At 34.0% G+C, this 14,642-nt stretch overlaps 1 protein-coding gene across 1 annotated transcript in view; it reads right to left on the reverse strand.

Annotated features, from left to right (window-relative positions):
• The window catches only part of cabin1 (calcineurin binding protein 1), a 124,554-nt gene that overhangs the window by 64,272 nt on the left and 45,640 nt on the right, over positions 1–14,642 (reverse strand). The window contains exons 29-30 of the mRNA XM_051117010.1: positions 11,155–11,331; positions 8,315–8,733 (exon numbers count right to left, since the gene is read on the reverse strand). Coding sequence (XP_050972967.1) covers positions 8,315–8,733; positions 11,155–11,331 — 596 coding nt within the window. The remainder of the gene's footprint in view (positions 1–8,314; positions 8,734–11,154; positions 11,332–14,642) is intronic.

Consider the following 14,642-nt stretch of genomic DNA (forward strand, 5'->3'; position numbering starts at 1 on the left):
TTAACCACTGCCATTTGTGAACAAATCACTGGGATGAGTATTGCAAACTGGATCAACAAATTCATCTAAAAGATCTGACTCAAAAAACTATTTGTTAAAGAATTAGGTCACTTGCAGAAAAATACCTGACAATTTAGTAACCCCCATGTCATCCAAGATGTTAATGTCTGTCTGTCTTTTTTCTTTAAGTTATTTTTTTAGGGCTTTTTTGGGCCTTTAATGGACAGGACAGTAGAGAGATGACAGGAAAGTACTGGGCAGAGAGAGAGGAACGGGATTGGCAAAGGACCTTGAGACAGGATTGAACTCGGGTCGAGTTCAGGATTTTGACAGGATTTTGAACTCACAGCTGTGCTTTATGTCGGTGCACCCGTGCTACCTAAGACTGGTTTACAATAACCTCCGTTGACAAAGCAGCACTGTGATTAAAAACACTACTTTATTAGGCATTGCATGGAGTGAAGATGAAAACAAAATGCCATTGAATCTTTTCTGCAGACAGTCAGAACCTTCAGAGGTACATTCATATAATTAATTCATTCATATTCATTTGTATATTAGCACTCTTTAAAAACCTCCTAGATTTCTGCAATGTTTTCACACAAAACGAAACTACTCTGCGCGTTGTGCGCACGTGAGACTGTTACTTCAAAGGAGAAGTCCACTTCCAGAATTTGCAGATAATGTACTCACCCCCTTGTCATCCAAGATGTTCATGTCTGTCTTTCTTCAGTCGCAAAGAAATTATGTTTTTTGAGGAAAACATTTCAGGATTTTTCTCCATATAATGGACTGATATGGTGCCCCGAGTTTGAACTTCCAAAATGCAGCTTAAATGCGGCTTCAAACGATCCCAGCCGAGGAAGAAGGGTCTTATCTAGCAAAACGATCGGTTATTTTCATTTTAAAAAAATACAAATTATATACTTTTTAATCTTAAACGCTCGTCTTGTCTTGCTCTCATTGAACTCTGCGTATTCTGGCTCAAGACAGTTAGGGTATGTTATGAAAAAGTCCAATCGTATTTTCTCCCTCAACTTTAAAAATCATTTAAAAATCATCCTACATCGCTGCAGAAGTACCGACCCAGTGTTTGCAAAGTGAACATGCAAAGAAGATCAAACACCCTTAACAAAAAAGGTAAAACAGCAATATAGGATGATTTTGAAGTTCAGGGAGAACATGAGATGGGAGTCTTTCGACATACACTAACTGTCATGAACCGGAAAATAACAGAGGTTGGGAAGAGTAAGACAAGACGAGCGTTTGAGATTAAGAAGTATATAAATTGTATTATTTTTATGAAAATAACAAATCGATAGGTAGATACGCTAGATAAGACCCTTCTTCCTTGCCTGGGATCGTTTAAAAGCCGCATTTAAACTGCATGTTGAAAGTTAAAAAACGGGGCACCACATCAGTCCATTATATAGAGAAAAATCCTGAAATGTTTTCCTCAAAAAACAATTTCTTTATGACTGAAGAAAGAAAGACATGAACATCTTGGATGACAAGAGGGTGAGTACATTATATGTAAATTTTTGTTCTGGAAGTGGACTTCTCCTTTAAACTCTGCTTTATGCTGGATGGCATTTACTTATCCTGAGTTGTTCAAATCGCGGCAATTGAATACAGTTTTGAAATGGTAATACTAATCGTGGGGAATTTTATCATGATTTATTGTTAAACCGATAATCGATTCCCTAATCCCAACTGAGGAATAAGGGTGGGTATATATATATATATATATTCTTTTTAACCACAAATGCTTGTCTAGCACTAGCTCCACAACACGCATTATGTAATCACATGGAAAGGTCACATTCTCCGTCTGTGTACTTCGGTTCAAAATCGTTTTACCCTTTTTTTTTTTTTTTTGTAAAAGGCATTTGACTTTCTTTGCATGTTTACTTTGTAAACACTGACTTTTCTAATGTGACTACATAATGTGTAAAGCTGAGCTAGTGCAAGAACAACAACATTTTTATTTTTTCTTAGAAAACGACCGATTGTTTTGCTAGATAAGACCCTTATTCCTCGGCTGGGATTGTGTAAAAGCCCTTTAAAGCTGCACTGAAACTGCAATTTGGACCTTCAACCCATTGATCCCCATTAAAGTCCACTACATGGAGAAAAATCCTGGAATGTTTTCCTCAAAAACCTCTCAATTTCTTTTTGACTGAAGAAAGAAAGACATGAAAATCTTGGATGACTGGCGGTGAGCAAATTATCAGGAATTTTTTTTATTCTGGAAGTGAACTTTAAATCCTTTCAAGAATCAGGCATTGCTACTTTTCTCACATGAACTTGTGATCTTCAGTGAACAAATTTCAGTGGTTTTTCATAAAGCCATCATACGCCTTCAGAAAGCTTGAAATATAGTGCACATGTCATATGAAATATGCTTATGCTTCTTTTATGGTGCTTTTTTGTCATTCTTCAATAATTCACTGTTCGTGTTTCAAGGAAAAAAGGAAGTTGAAATGACATGAGAGTGAGTAAATGATGGCAAAACAGTCATTTTGGAGTGAAGAATTCCTTTAGCTATCATAATTCAAGATGTGAGAAAAAGAACAAAATAGAGAAGAGAGCAACAGGCTGGATATGAAAGGTCACGCCGGCAGTCATTGTCACAGAGAACAGGCTTTAGTCTACCACACTGTGAAAGAAACACGAACAATGCTTTGCTTTCTTTTTAAGTGTCCTCTTCCATTAAGCAGCTACTGACATTATTATAAATGGCTATGGATATATCAATCTTCAGTTTTTTTTTGTTTTTTTTTAAATAACATTTTTTTTCTTGCTACAAAGGAAGCTAGTATTGTTCTGTAGAATAGGAAAAGCTTTCATAGAAAATTTAACAGGAAGAAAAGGAGATAGTCACATGCAGGTACTGGCAATGTGTTTACACAGTGTTTAAAGTGTTGGTTTCAATTATGAACAAACGCTGTAATACGCTTCCAGGCAAGGCCCAAAATTACCATCAAGTCACACTGACCAGTGGTGAACGAATTGAGGAAAATTTACCAACCACAGATATTTCATACTGGCCATGAAACTGAATTTCGCATTATTGTTATAAAAAAAAAAAAAAAAAAGTCATTATGACAATGGCATTTTTCTTCTTGTATATCAGTGACAAAATGCAGGTCGGCTTGTCATTGGCAGCATCATACACTGGATGAGTCAGTCTCAAACACTGTCACAAAAACAATACAAATCGTGATTTTGTTCCTCAATTTGCATCTGGGTGGCTCAAAAAAAAACAACAACAAAAAACACATCCACATGTGTCACCATATGGGGCTCTGGGGAAAAATACTAATAGACATTCCAGGTAAATTTACTATAAATAAAAGCAGAGATGCACAAGCAAACAGCAGATGTTTGCTTTAGTAGATGTTTTGAAGTAAATCATTCACAAAACTGAATTAACTGAAACTAAATTAGCCTTTATCCATTTCAATGAGTCACTGTTCTGATAGTTTACTTCGTAATCAAACACATATTTATTATAAATATTAACAATATTTATGGTTTTATTACTTTTTGCTTGTATCTAGAGTTCAAAAGTTTGGGTTGTGTTATGTTACTTAAAGAAGTCTCATGCTCACCAAGGCTGTATTTATTTGATCAAAAATACAGAACCAAACAGTAAAAGTGTTAAATATTGAAAAAAAATGTTTAAATAATTTTACAATTTAAAAGAACAATTTTCTATTGTAATATATTTAAAAAAATGTAATTTATTTCCGTGATCAAAGCTGAATTTTCAGCAACATTACGCCAGTGTTCAGTGTCACATGATCCTTCAGAAATCATTCATGATGATTTGCTGCACAAGAAACATTTATGATTATTATTATCAGTGAAAACAGTTGTGCTACTTAATATTTTATGGAAAGCTGATGAACAAAGTTCAAAAGAACAGAATTAATTTGAAAAAAAAATAAATAAATAAATAAATAAAATGTAGAAAAAAATACATGTTATCTTCTGTCACTTTTGATTAATTTAAAGCATGCTGGATTTCTTTTTTTTTTTTTTTTTTCCGTATTGACACTGATCTTAAACTTTTGAACAGTAGTGCATTTAAAACTGTATTAAACCTTGATTTGGTAATCAAATAAATGTGACCCTGGACCACAAAACCAGTCATAAGAGTCAATTAAATTGAAACAATCTGAAATCTGAATGAATAAAATTTTCCATTGATGTATGGTTTGTTAGGATAGCACAATAGTTGGCAAAGATACAACTATTTAAAAAACTGGAATCTGAGGGTGCAAAAAAATAAATAAATGAAAAAAAGAAAAAAAAAAAAAAAAAAACTTTAAACCTTTAAAGTTGTCCAAATGATGTTCTTATTAATGCATATTACTAATCAAAAATTACATTTTTATATATTTATGGTAGGAAATTTACAAAATATCTTCATGTAATGTTCTTTACTTAATATCCTAATGATTTCTGGCATAAAAAACAAATATTATGATAATTTTGACCCATACAATGTGCTTTTTTTTTTTTTTTGGCTATTGCTACAAATATACCAATATACTATAACAGCCATGCAAAACACAGTACAATAGAGCCACTGCACAGCTCCCATTATGGGACAACTAACAGATAATGAATTAACTTTTTGATATTCATTTGACACTGCAGGCAAAAACATGTACCTGTCAAGTTTGAGATTTTGGGCTTTTTGGTAATGATATTACACAGCTGTCAACTCTGCCGGCTGCAACTCTGCATCTACACAAACTTAGTGCCGGTCACTTTCAGGTGCTGCGTAATATCATTGCTCCTGCTGCACCCATGGTACGGCAGCAAAGTTCCTTGATTATTATGCCGGAATGAGAGTATAGTTCCTAGCCATATCAGCCTAGAAAATCACTGCTTTTCATTTTCCGTCAGTCTTAGTACACAATGTAAATACAGAAGAGTCAAGGTTTAAATAGAAAAAATATTTTCATTATATGAGGTAATTTGAGCGAGATGTTATTGGTCTATTCAGATTCAATGATCTAAGCTAAGCTATGATAAAAGTGCTACCGCCAGACCGGCAGATCGGCTGAATGGATTCGAAAATGGTAAAACTCAATGGTAAAATGGTAATGGTAAAACAATGAGCCTATTTTCAAAAAAAGTGGAGCGTTCCTTTAAAGGAGAAGTCGACTTCCAAAACAAAGAATCACAGATAATGTACTCATCCCCTTGTCATCCAAGATGTTCATGTCTTTCTTTTTTCAGTCGTAAAGAAATTATGGTTTTTGAGGAAAACATTTCTGCATTTTTCTCCATATAATGGACTGATATGGTGCCCCGATTTTGAACTTCCAAAATGTTTTTTAAATGCGGCTTCAAACAATCCCAAAAGCAGTTGTAAACAATTCCAGCCGAGGAAGAAGGGTCTTATCTAGCAAAACGATCGGTTATTTTCATAAAAATAAAACAATTTAAATACTTTTTAATGTCAAACGCTCGTCTTGCCTGAACTCAGTTTTTTCTGGTTCATGACAGTTAGGGTATGTCATAAAACTCCCATCTCATGTTCTCCCTCAACTTCAAAATCGTCCTATATCGCTGTTTTACCTTTTTTGTTAAGGGTGTTTGATCTTCTTTGCATGTTTACTTTGCAAAGACTGGGTCGATTCTTCTGCAGTGATGTAGGATGATTTTAAAATGATTTTTGAAGTTGAGGGAGAAAATATGACTGGAGATTTTCATCATCCCCTAACTGTCTTGAGGCAGAATACACAGAGTTCAGGGAGAGCAGGACAAGATGAGCGTTTAAGATTAAAAAGTATATAAATTGTATTTTTTTTAAATGAAAATAATCAATCGTTTCGCTAGATAAGACCCTTCTTCCTCAGCTGGAATTGTTTACAACCGCATTTGGGATCGTTTGAAGCCGCATTTAAAAAACATTTTGGAAGTTCAAACTCGGGGCTCCATATCAGTCCATTATATGGAGAAAAATTCCTCAAAAAACAATTTCTTTATGACTACTTTTATAAAAGCAACAAAGCACTTTAATGTCCTCCTATACTGCATAACCATGTGACGCCTGCTGTGACTGCTATGCTTAACAAAGGCCTTCATCCTGTTTGAGCAGGAAGTTAATTTATTTAGCAGGGGTTTTTACATGACATGACCACATATGTAAAGTAAGCACGGGGAATCCCCACTGACCCCATGTGCACTCCTATCGACTTCACATCTCAACCACAAGACAAAAACAAACGGCAGCGGATACATTAGACTTCAGACAAGTGTAAGTGGTTTGTTTAGTGGTCAGTGGTGTTACACAACATTCTGGCATCGCACTAAACTTGGCACTACCGTTTTTTTTGCGCCCGTGAGGCGAGTGGGCACAATTTTCAACGCCCAGTCTTAATATCTCGAGGTGAATATGATATCATCCTCTTGGCTCAGTTAGCATTACAGACACACATATCTGGAGCGGACGCTGTGTTCTTGTGCAGTAAATGGTTGTTACAAAGTGTACACGTATCTTTTTTGTGTCAAAACACTTTGTATGTGCAGGGACAAATGTAAGCGTAACTACAAGACATCTGCAGTGTGATTTTCTAAAATGATGATTATAAAACACTGTTTGAGCAGCCCAACGCTGACTCAATCAATGGCTTAAGAACAGGGTGGGATGAAACAATGCACATCTCAGGAAAACTGGCAAGAAATGTCATGGTTATACTTCACCCTCAAATCAGTAAGAAATAATCTGCATGAAGAAAAAGAAACCTGTTTTAAAGACAATTATCTACTGTAATCTGAGAAAATATCATGCTGATTAGTATAATATTACAAAATTATTATTACACTGCATATTAAACAGTAAAGTTAATTGGTAAATAGTATTTTAGTATGTTTTTATTATGTGTTTTTAATGCAGATTTTTTATTTATTCGGAAGATTTACTGACCTGTTTGTTAGGCAGCAGAATTATTCAATATTAAAATACTACTATAGGTTTTGTTAATATTTTGAATGAGATTTTTTAAAAAACTAAACAGCGAGAAATGTTGACTTGGCAACTAATTGAAACAAAATACATTTTGTTAACATTTTATTTCACTTAAATTAGTTATTTCAGGTTTGGTTAATGATAACTCATAGGGAGTGTTTAAAAAAAATGTATAAAAAGGTTTTTTTTTTTTAAATGAGACAATAATAAAAAATACATGTTTATTTTATTTTGTTAATGATAACTGCTTAGCAAGTGTTTGAAAAACCTGTATAAAAAGCATATTTTTAAATAAGAGAAATTAATAAAAAGTATGATTGTTTTATTTTATTTGTAGTTAACGATAACTGATAGGAACTGTTTGAAAAAACTGTATAAAAAGTATTTTTATAGGAAACATTAATAAAAAGGTTATATATGATTAGTTAGTTAGTTAGTTATTTAGTTAGATAATGGTAACTGATAGTAACTGTTTGAAAAAAAAATAGTTTTTTTTTAAAGATACATTAATAAAAGTATGTTTATTTTATTTATTTATTTATTTTTGTTAATGGTAACTGATAGTAATATTTGAAAAATCTGTATTTTTTTATAGGCGACATTAATAAAAATTATATGTTTATTTTATTGTATTTTTTGGTAACAGTAACTGATAGTTATTGTTTGAAAAACCTGTATAAAAAGCATATTTTTTAAATAAAAGACATTAATATAAAGTATGATTGTTTTATTTTATTCGTAGTTAACTATAACTGATAGGAAGGTTTGAAAAACCCGTATAAACACTATTTTTATAGAAGACATTAATAAAATTTAGTCAGTTAGGTTAAATTGTAACTGACAGTAATTGTTTGATTTTTTTATTTTTTTTAAAGAGACATTAATAAAAAGTATATGTTTATTTTATTTTATTTTTCGTTAATAACTGATGGGAAGCGTTTGAAAAACCTGTATAAAAAGTATTTTTTTATTACAGGCATAAAAAATTATAGCATATTATAACAAATATAAATGCTGTACAATAAAATATGATATATACTTGAAAAAATTAGCTAATAATAAATGAGAAATAATTAGTTGTGTGAACTATGCAGTAACTAATAGGGTTAAAACAAAGATTTTTTAAATACTGTTTACTGTAGAGTCTCATTTTGGAGTCAAAACTATGAATTTCACCAAAATACGTTAGGGTGGCAAACTAATCATGGGTAAAAAAAAAAAAAGGTGCTTGTTTTTTTAAAAATATACTTTAAAGTACTTTATCTAAAGAGTTATTTTTTCAGTTGTCTTAGGCTAAATGCAGAATAAAGTGTGTTTGCGCACCTTGTGTGTCTTGCTGTAGGCGTACAGGTGAGCCAGACGATAGAGACTCTTGTAGTGTTGTGGGAAGCGACTCAGACACAGGAAGAGAGACCTCACACACACATCCACCAGTGTTTTCTTCTGCTCTCTCCATCCCGGCGGCAGACACTTCGGCAACTCTATCACCTCCAGCGGAGGTGGTGGCTCCGGCCTGCGCTTGCCCTCACTGGAGGAGCTGGTCTGGGGGTGATGTCTGTGTGAATGGCCGGTGTGCAGCGGCAGAGGTGGAGCTTGGGTCAGGGTGTCTGTGGTGGGAGTTTTTGGAACAGAGGCCTCAGGAGAAGTGATGGATAAAGTGGTGTCTGAAGACTCTTGTGTGACTGAAGATTCTTGAGAAAGTGTGGCAGAGCTGATATCCATGTTCTTGTCCTCTAAGGGGCCTGTGGGATTTCAAGAGGGCAGAGGTGACCACCAGCTGCAGATAATGATTGTAAAAAGCAACAGTAGAAGATAATCTACTGTGTTCTGTGCTCCTGGCAAGACAGATATTGGCTGAATCTCATAAAAACTGTATATGTTTTAGCCAGTTCTAAGAAATTTTAGCCAGGAAAAAGCTAAAAAATTACACTACCAGTCAAAATGTTTTGGACACAAAGATTTTTAATGTCTTTCTGCTCGCCTGCATTTATGTGACCGAAAAAACAGCAAAAGCACTATTTGAAATAACTGCTTTCTATTTAAATATATTTTAAAATGTAATTTATTCTTGTGATCAAAGCTGATGATTTTCAGCAACATTACTCCAGGGTCAGTGTCACATGATCCTTCTAATATGCTGACTGATAAATAATAAAGAAACATTTATTATTATCACCAATATTTAAAACAGCTGAGTACATTGTTTTCAGGATTCTTTGATGAATAGAAAGATCCAAAGATCAGCATTTATCTGAAGTAAAAAGCTTTTGTAACATTATACACTATACCATCCAAAAGCTTGGAGTCAGTATAATTTTATGGGAAAGAAATTATAGAAATTGATACTTTTATTTAGCAAGGATGCTTTAAATGGATTAAAAGTGATGATAAAGACATTTATAATGTTACAAAAGACATCTATTTAAGATAAACGCTGTTCTTATGAATTTCCTATTCATCAAAACACTTTAAAAAAAAAAAAAAAAAAATCTACTCATGTTTTCAATATAATAATAATAATAATAATAATAATAATAATAATAATAATAAATTTTGAGCAGCAAATCAGAATATTAGAATGACTTCTGACTGATCGTGTAAGTAATGATGCTAAAAAATGGATTTTAAATAGTAAAAATATTTCAAAATAGTACTGTTTTTGCTGATATTGGGGATCAAATAAATGCAGGCTTGGTGAGCTGAAGAGACTTCTTTAAAAAACATTAAACTTTTTTTTTTTTTTTTTTAAATTGTGTGTATTTAGTTTAAAAAACTGAAGATTATCCTTCCTTTTTTATTGTGAATCATTTTACAGTCTCTTATTCTCACCCTGCCTTAATTTATTTAACCAAAAAAAAAAAAAAGATAATATTATTAAATCTTAAAACAACTGCTTTCTCTCTAAATATATTTTTTAAAATGCAATTTATTCCTGTGATGCAAAGCTGATTTTTTAGCATCATTAATTCAGTCTACACAGGATCCTTCAGTTCAATATTTTGGTGAAACTGTGATATATTTTTCAGTGATGCAGCAGAAAAAGAAATTTCAGAAGTTATAACAGCATTTATGTGAAATTTAAATCCTTTAACATTTTAAACATCCTTTTTGTCACTTTTGATTGACTTAATGTGTCCCTGCTGAAGAAAGAAATAAAATAAAATTATACTGAGCGCAAGCTTTTGAATAGTAGTGTATTATCAGAAAAAAACGTAAAATATTAAATGCCAAATAATACATATTAAATGAATTTTCCACATAAAAGCAAATATAATTAGATTTTTTTTTAAAGGGGTCATCTGATGCCCATTTTCCACAAGTTGACATGATTCATTAGGGTCTTAATGAGAACTCTATAACATACTTTAGTTAAAATTTTTCAGTGGTAGTGTAAAAAAACACCCTTTTTACCTTGTCAAAATCAGCCCTTTTTAGAGCCCTTGTGGTGCATTTGCCTTTAAATGCTAATGAGCTCTGCTCACCCCGCCCCTCTTTTCTGTGGGGTGACGAGCCAGTCTGTTTACTTTAGCCGCATTTAACCGTGAAACTAGCTAACTAGCACATTATTAAGAAAGGAGATTTGCAAAGATGCATAAAAAACCCTTATACTCTTCTGCAGCTATCACCGCAAACATAGACGCATTTATGTAGATCGGGAGGCGCATTCCCCTCAAAAACTAAGGTAACGTTAATCCTCTGCGTCTTTAACAGCTCAGATGTCAGGAGTAAATGTTGACTACTATGTTCATCACTACATCCAACAACAAAAAACACCTCAAACGCTCAATCGAAGACATTCTTATCTATATCTGCACCAAAGTCGAAACAATGGCGGTCGGACTGTTCTCAGCTCACTCAGGGCGGCTCTAAGGTAAGACAACTGTGTCAATCAACTATCGTGGGAGCGGCCTAGGATTTTGTGACATCACACAGACAAGATGCTGAGAATGGCTTGATTTGAAAAAGGGGATATTACTAAGATTTAAAAAATACCACTGGGTGGATTTTTATCATTAATCATTATAGGGTGGTTGTGTACACACACTGCCAACACACATTTATGTTCAAACAACAAGTAAAAGTGAGTTTTGCATCCGATGACCCCTTTAAACTGTAATGAGACTTTGCAGCAAGTACGTGTTTAGAAGAACTGTAATAAATACCTGTGTCCTCTACTGTGGCCGGCTTTTCTTTTCCCGTCGCATTTGATTCTTCTGTAAAAATACTACACTTCCCAGGATCGACCTTGTGGCTGCTGTCCTGTGAGCTGGTGGCGTCCATGAAGACATCCTGCAAGGAGCTGGAGTCCGACATGCCAGCAACGCTGTCCTGACTTTGCTCTGATTCAGGAAAAAAAATACACCACACAATTACACTCATTCAACAAGACCTTCCCCCTCTGTCCTTTGTAAATATTCATATAATTATAAAGACCCTTGATTCAGATTGTTTCAGAGTCGCCCAATTTGAACAACCCACAAAATCAACACCGATCCCAAGATGAATCGTGTAAAATCCTCCAATGAACACAAGGCTGGAAACATTTGCTGGATTGACAGATTTACAAATGGTAGCTTTACCTGAGGAGCAGGCAGGCTTATGCTGGAACAAGGTTTTGGATTTTAAAATAGAGAAAGGGAAACTTTTACTATTGATTTCTACAAATTACAGGGATAGTTCACCCAAAGATGAAAATTCTGTCATTAATGCCTCACCCTCATGTCGTTCCAAACCCCTATAACTTTCATCTTCTAAAATTAAGATCTTTTTGATGAAATCCAAGAGCTTTCTGACCCTGCACAGACAGTAAGGCAACTATCACGTTCAAGGCTCAGGAAGGTTGTAAGGTAGTTCTTTGCATACAAAATGTATTCTCGTAGCTTTGTAACATTACGGTTGAACCACTAATGTCACATGGACCATTTTATCAATGTCCTTACAAATTTTCTGGGCCTGAAACATGTCAGTTGCGTTGCTGTCTATGGAGGTTCAGAAAGCTCTCAGATTTCGTCAAAAATATCTTCATTTGTGTACTGAAGATGAACAAAGGTCTTACAGGTTTGGAACAACATGTGGGTGAGTAATTAATGACACAATTTTCATTTTGGGTGAACTATCCCTTTAAAGAAATATAATAGAGTGCTGCAAGACGTCATCTTAAAAGATATTATGTGTCTTGAATGGGACTGGATCAAATCTAAATCTCTGGATCTCTGAAGCTAGATTTTTTTTTTTTTTTGGTTAAAAAAAAAAAGTTTTGTTCTTTCTTTTGACATATTGCATGTTCAGATATCCATAAATATTCTGGAGTCCATAAAAGCTTTGAAAATGCAAAAATGATCAAAAAAAAAAAAAAAAAAAACAGCAGGGAAAGCATTTAATGAGTACTTAAAACTATTTGGAATCTAAATTTAATTTTTAACTTCTGGCAACTGTATTTAGGCTTCAAAGTTCATAAAAGTTGTGTGTATTTCTAAAAGAAAGTATAGGGATCATAAACTTCTGTTGGTCACAGATCTTATTTTAGGCAATAATCCAAAAGCCTACTGAAAAATCCTATTTTGTGTTTGTGGAGAGAACCAGCATGATGCTGACTTCTGGGTTGGCCTTTAAAAAAAAAAAAAACACATCTGCAGCATTCTATTGAAAAATTCTGCCATTACTTACTCACCCTCATGTTAATCCAAACCCACATGCTTAACTATCTACTGCAGAAAACAAAAAGTTGTTGCAATGTTTTGCTTCTACTTGCCCTGGAAGTCACCAATCATAAGTATAGGGCCCTATGAAATGTGTTTTATTTTTTCCCAAATTCCGTTTTTTCACATTTAAATTTTTCTCAACTCATTTTTAATGGCTAAATAAATTTTTATTAATCAAAGAGCATGTCTAATTAATTAATATCTTGAAGTTTATATCAATTTAATAAAGGTTTAACAAAAATTATATGTTTAGGGCCCTATGATATGTTGTATTTTTTCTCATCATATGTTTTATTGTTATCAAATTATTTAGCATGTCTAATTATTTGAATGCATACTTAATTTATTCAAATTTATTCTTAAAATAGCCTTATGAAAGGTTTAGCCTCAAAAATTGTGTTGTTTATTTAAAATGTTCTGGTTATCAAATGAAGGCATAAAACATTAATTTAATTTAATTATTGAAAATTAAGCAAAATTTACTATTTTGGGGAATTTACTATTAAAATTAAAACATGGAAGAAATGTTGTGTGATTATACCCTAAAAATAATGTTCGTTTCATTTTAGTTGTAGTAGTAATAGTAGTAATATATATATTGCACAATGTCTTAATGTCAAAGTTAAACCGGACTTTTATTTTGACGGGTTGCTGTGTCTACCTTTACATTTCTGTGTGTATATAACGCTAGTTTTCCTAAAATTGAACGGTCAAATGCTCATTAAGTGACTCAGCAGATATTGTTCATGTATTTATGTCCTCATTTAGTGAGATGACAGATGCTGACATCACTGCGAGCGTCACACGTGCTTCAGTGTGTGTAGTAAACAAAACCGCTGATGTGCTCCATTCATTAAAACAGAGACACGCAGAACATGCATGCATTTTGTAAATATCTTCTTGTTTATTCAGCTTTCAGATGACGCATAAATCTCAGTTTTAAAAAAATGGACTTTTACGACTGGTTTTGTGGTCCAGGGTCACATTTGTACTTTTGCTTATTTAAACAACTTACTCCCTTACATAGTCATATAGGTTTGGAAAAACATTAAGGTGAGTAATTAATGAAGGAAGTTACATTTTGGGTGAACTGTCTCTTTAACAGGTACAGTGGTTTTGATCCACGTCTAAGGTCAAAATTTACAGGGTGCTCGTTTCAATGGCGTGTCGAACCAGCCTGCTCCTGAGGTAGAGCAAAGCGCTTGAAAATATTGTGCTTCTCAGCAAGCCCAGAAAAGAAAGTAAATGTAATTCCTCTTGTGCTGCCCGCAAACAAGCAGAAAAAGCCCCTGAGCATGCTGGGAGTGTCAGCATTTGGCACAGAGGGTAGAAATTCATTAGCACACACCATCACCTCCATGACACAACAGAGTGCGATGGCAACACCCCCCTCCCCTCCTCCACAGAACGCCAACGCACCCGCACACTCAGCGTGAAGGGGAAAAATGGCGCTGTGTCAGCGCAAAATTGCAGCCTCCTGCAGAGCGCATTAGCAGCTATAGGCCAACACTGCCAGGAGGCCCATTAGTTGGTCTGCTACAGATTTCAACAGGAGCTCAAGAGCATGTTAAAAGACACAATGAAGGTCTAGACGGGACCTGGTTATGTGCTGGAAAGCGCTGGACAGGGAAAATGACAGTGCAGAGAAGATTGATCTGACTGAGGGGGAAATCACCAATAGAGTAAGTGTGTCGTAATATTAATTGCACAGAAGAAAAAGACTTTTGTCTTAAAAAGTGTTACTGCATAATAATCTCTTGTGTGACCCACAGTGATTATTAGAATGGTGTTGGGTCACTTTCCTCAAAAGCAGAGCATTCAACCAAACTACAGTTACAATACACAGTTATAAATACTGAGAATAAGAACAATCAGAATACTGACCAAAGATAGAGCTCAACAGTAAGGTCTTTAAAGTGAAACAGATTTTAATTAAAAAATATTTCCCT

The sequence above is a fragment of the Labeo rohita genome, chromosome 8 (assembly GCF_022985175.1).
Source record: "Labeo rohita strain BAU-BD-2019 chromosome 8, IGBB_LRoh.1.0, whole genome shotgun sequence".
NCBI classification, from domain to species: Eukaryota; Metazoa; Chordata; class Actinopteri; order Cypriniformes; family Cyprinidae; genus Labeo; species Labeo rohita.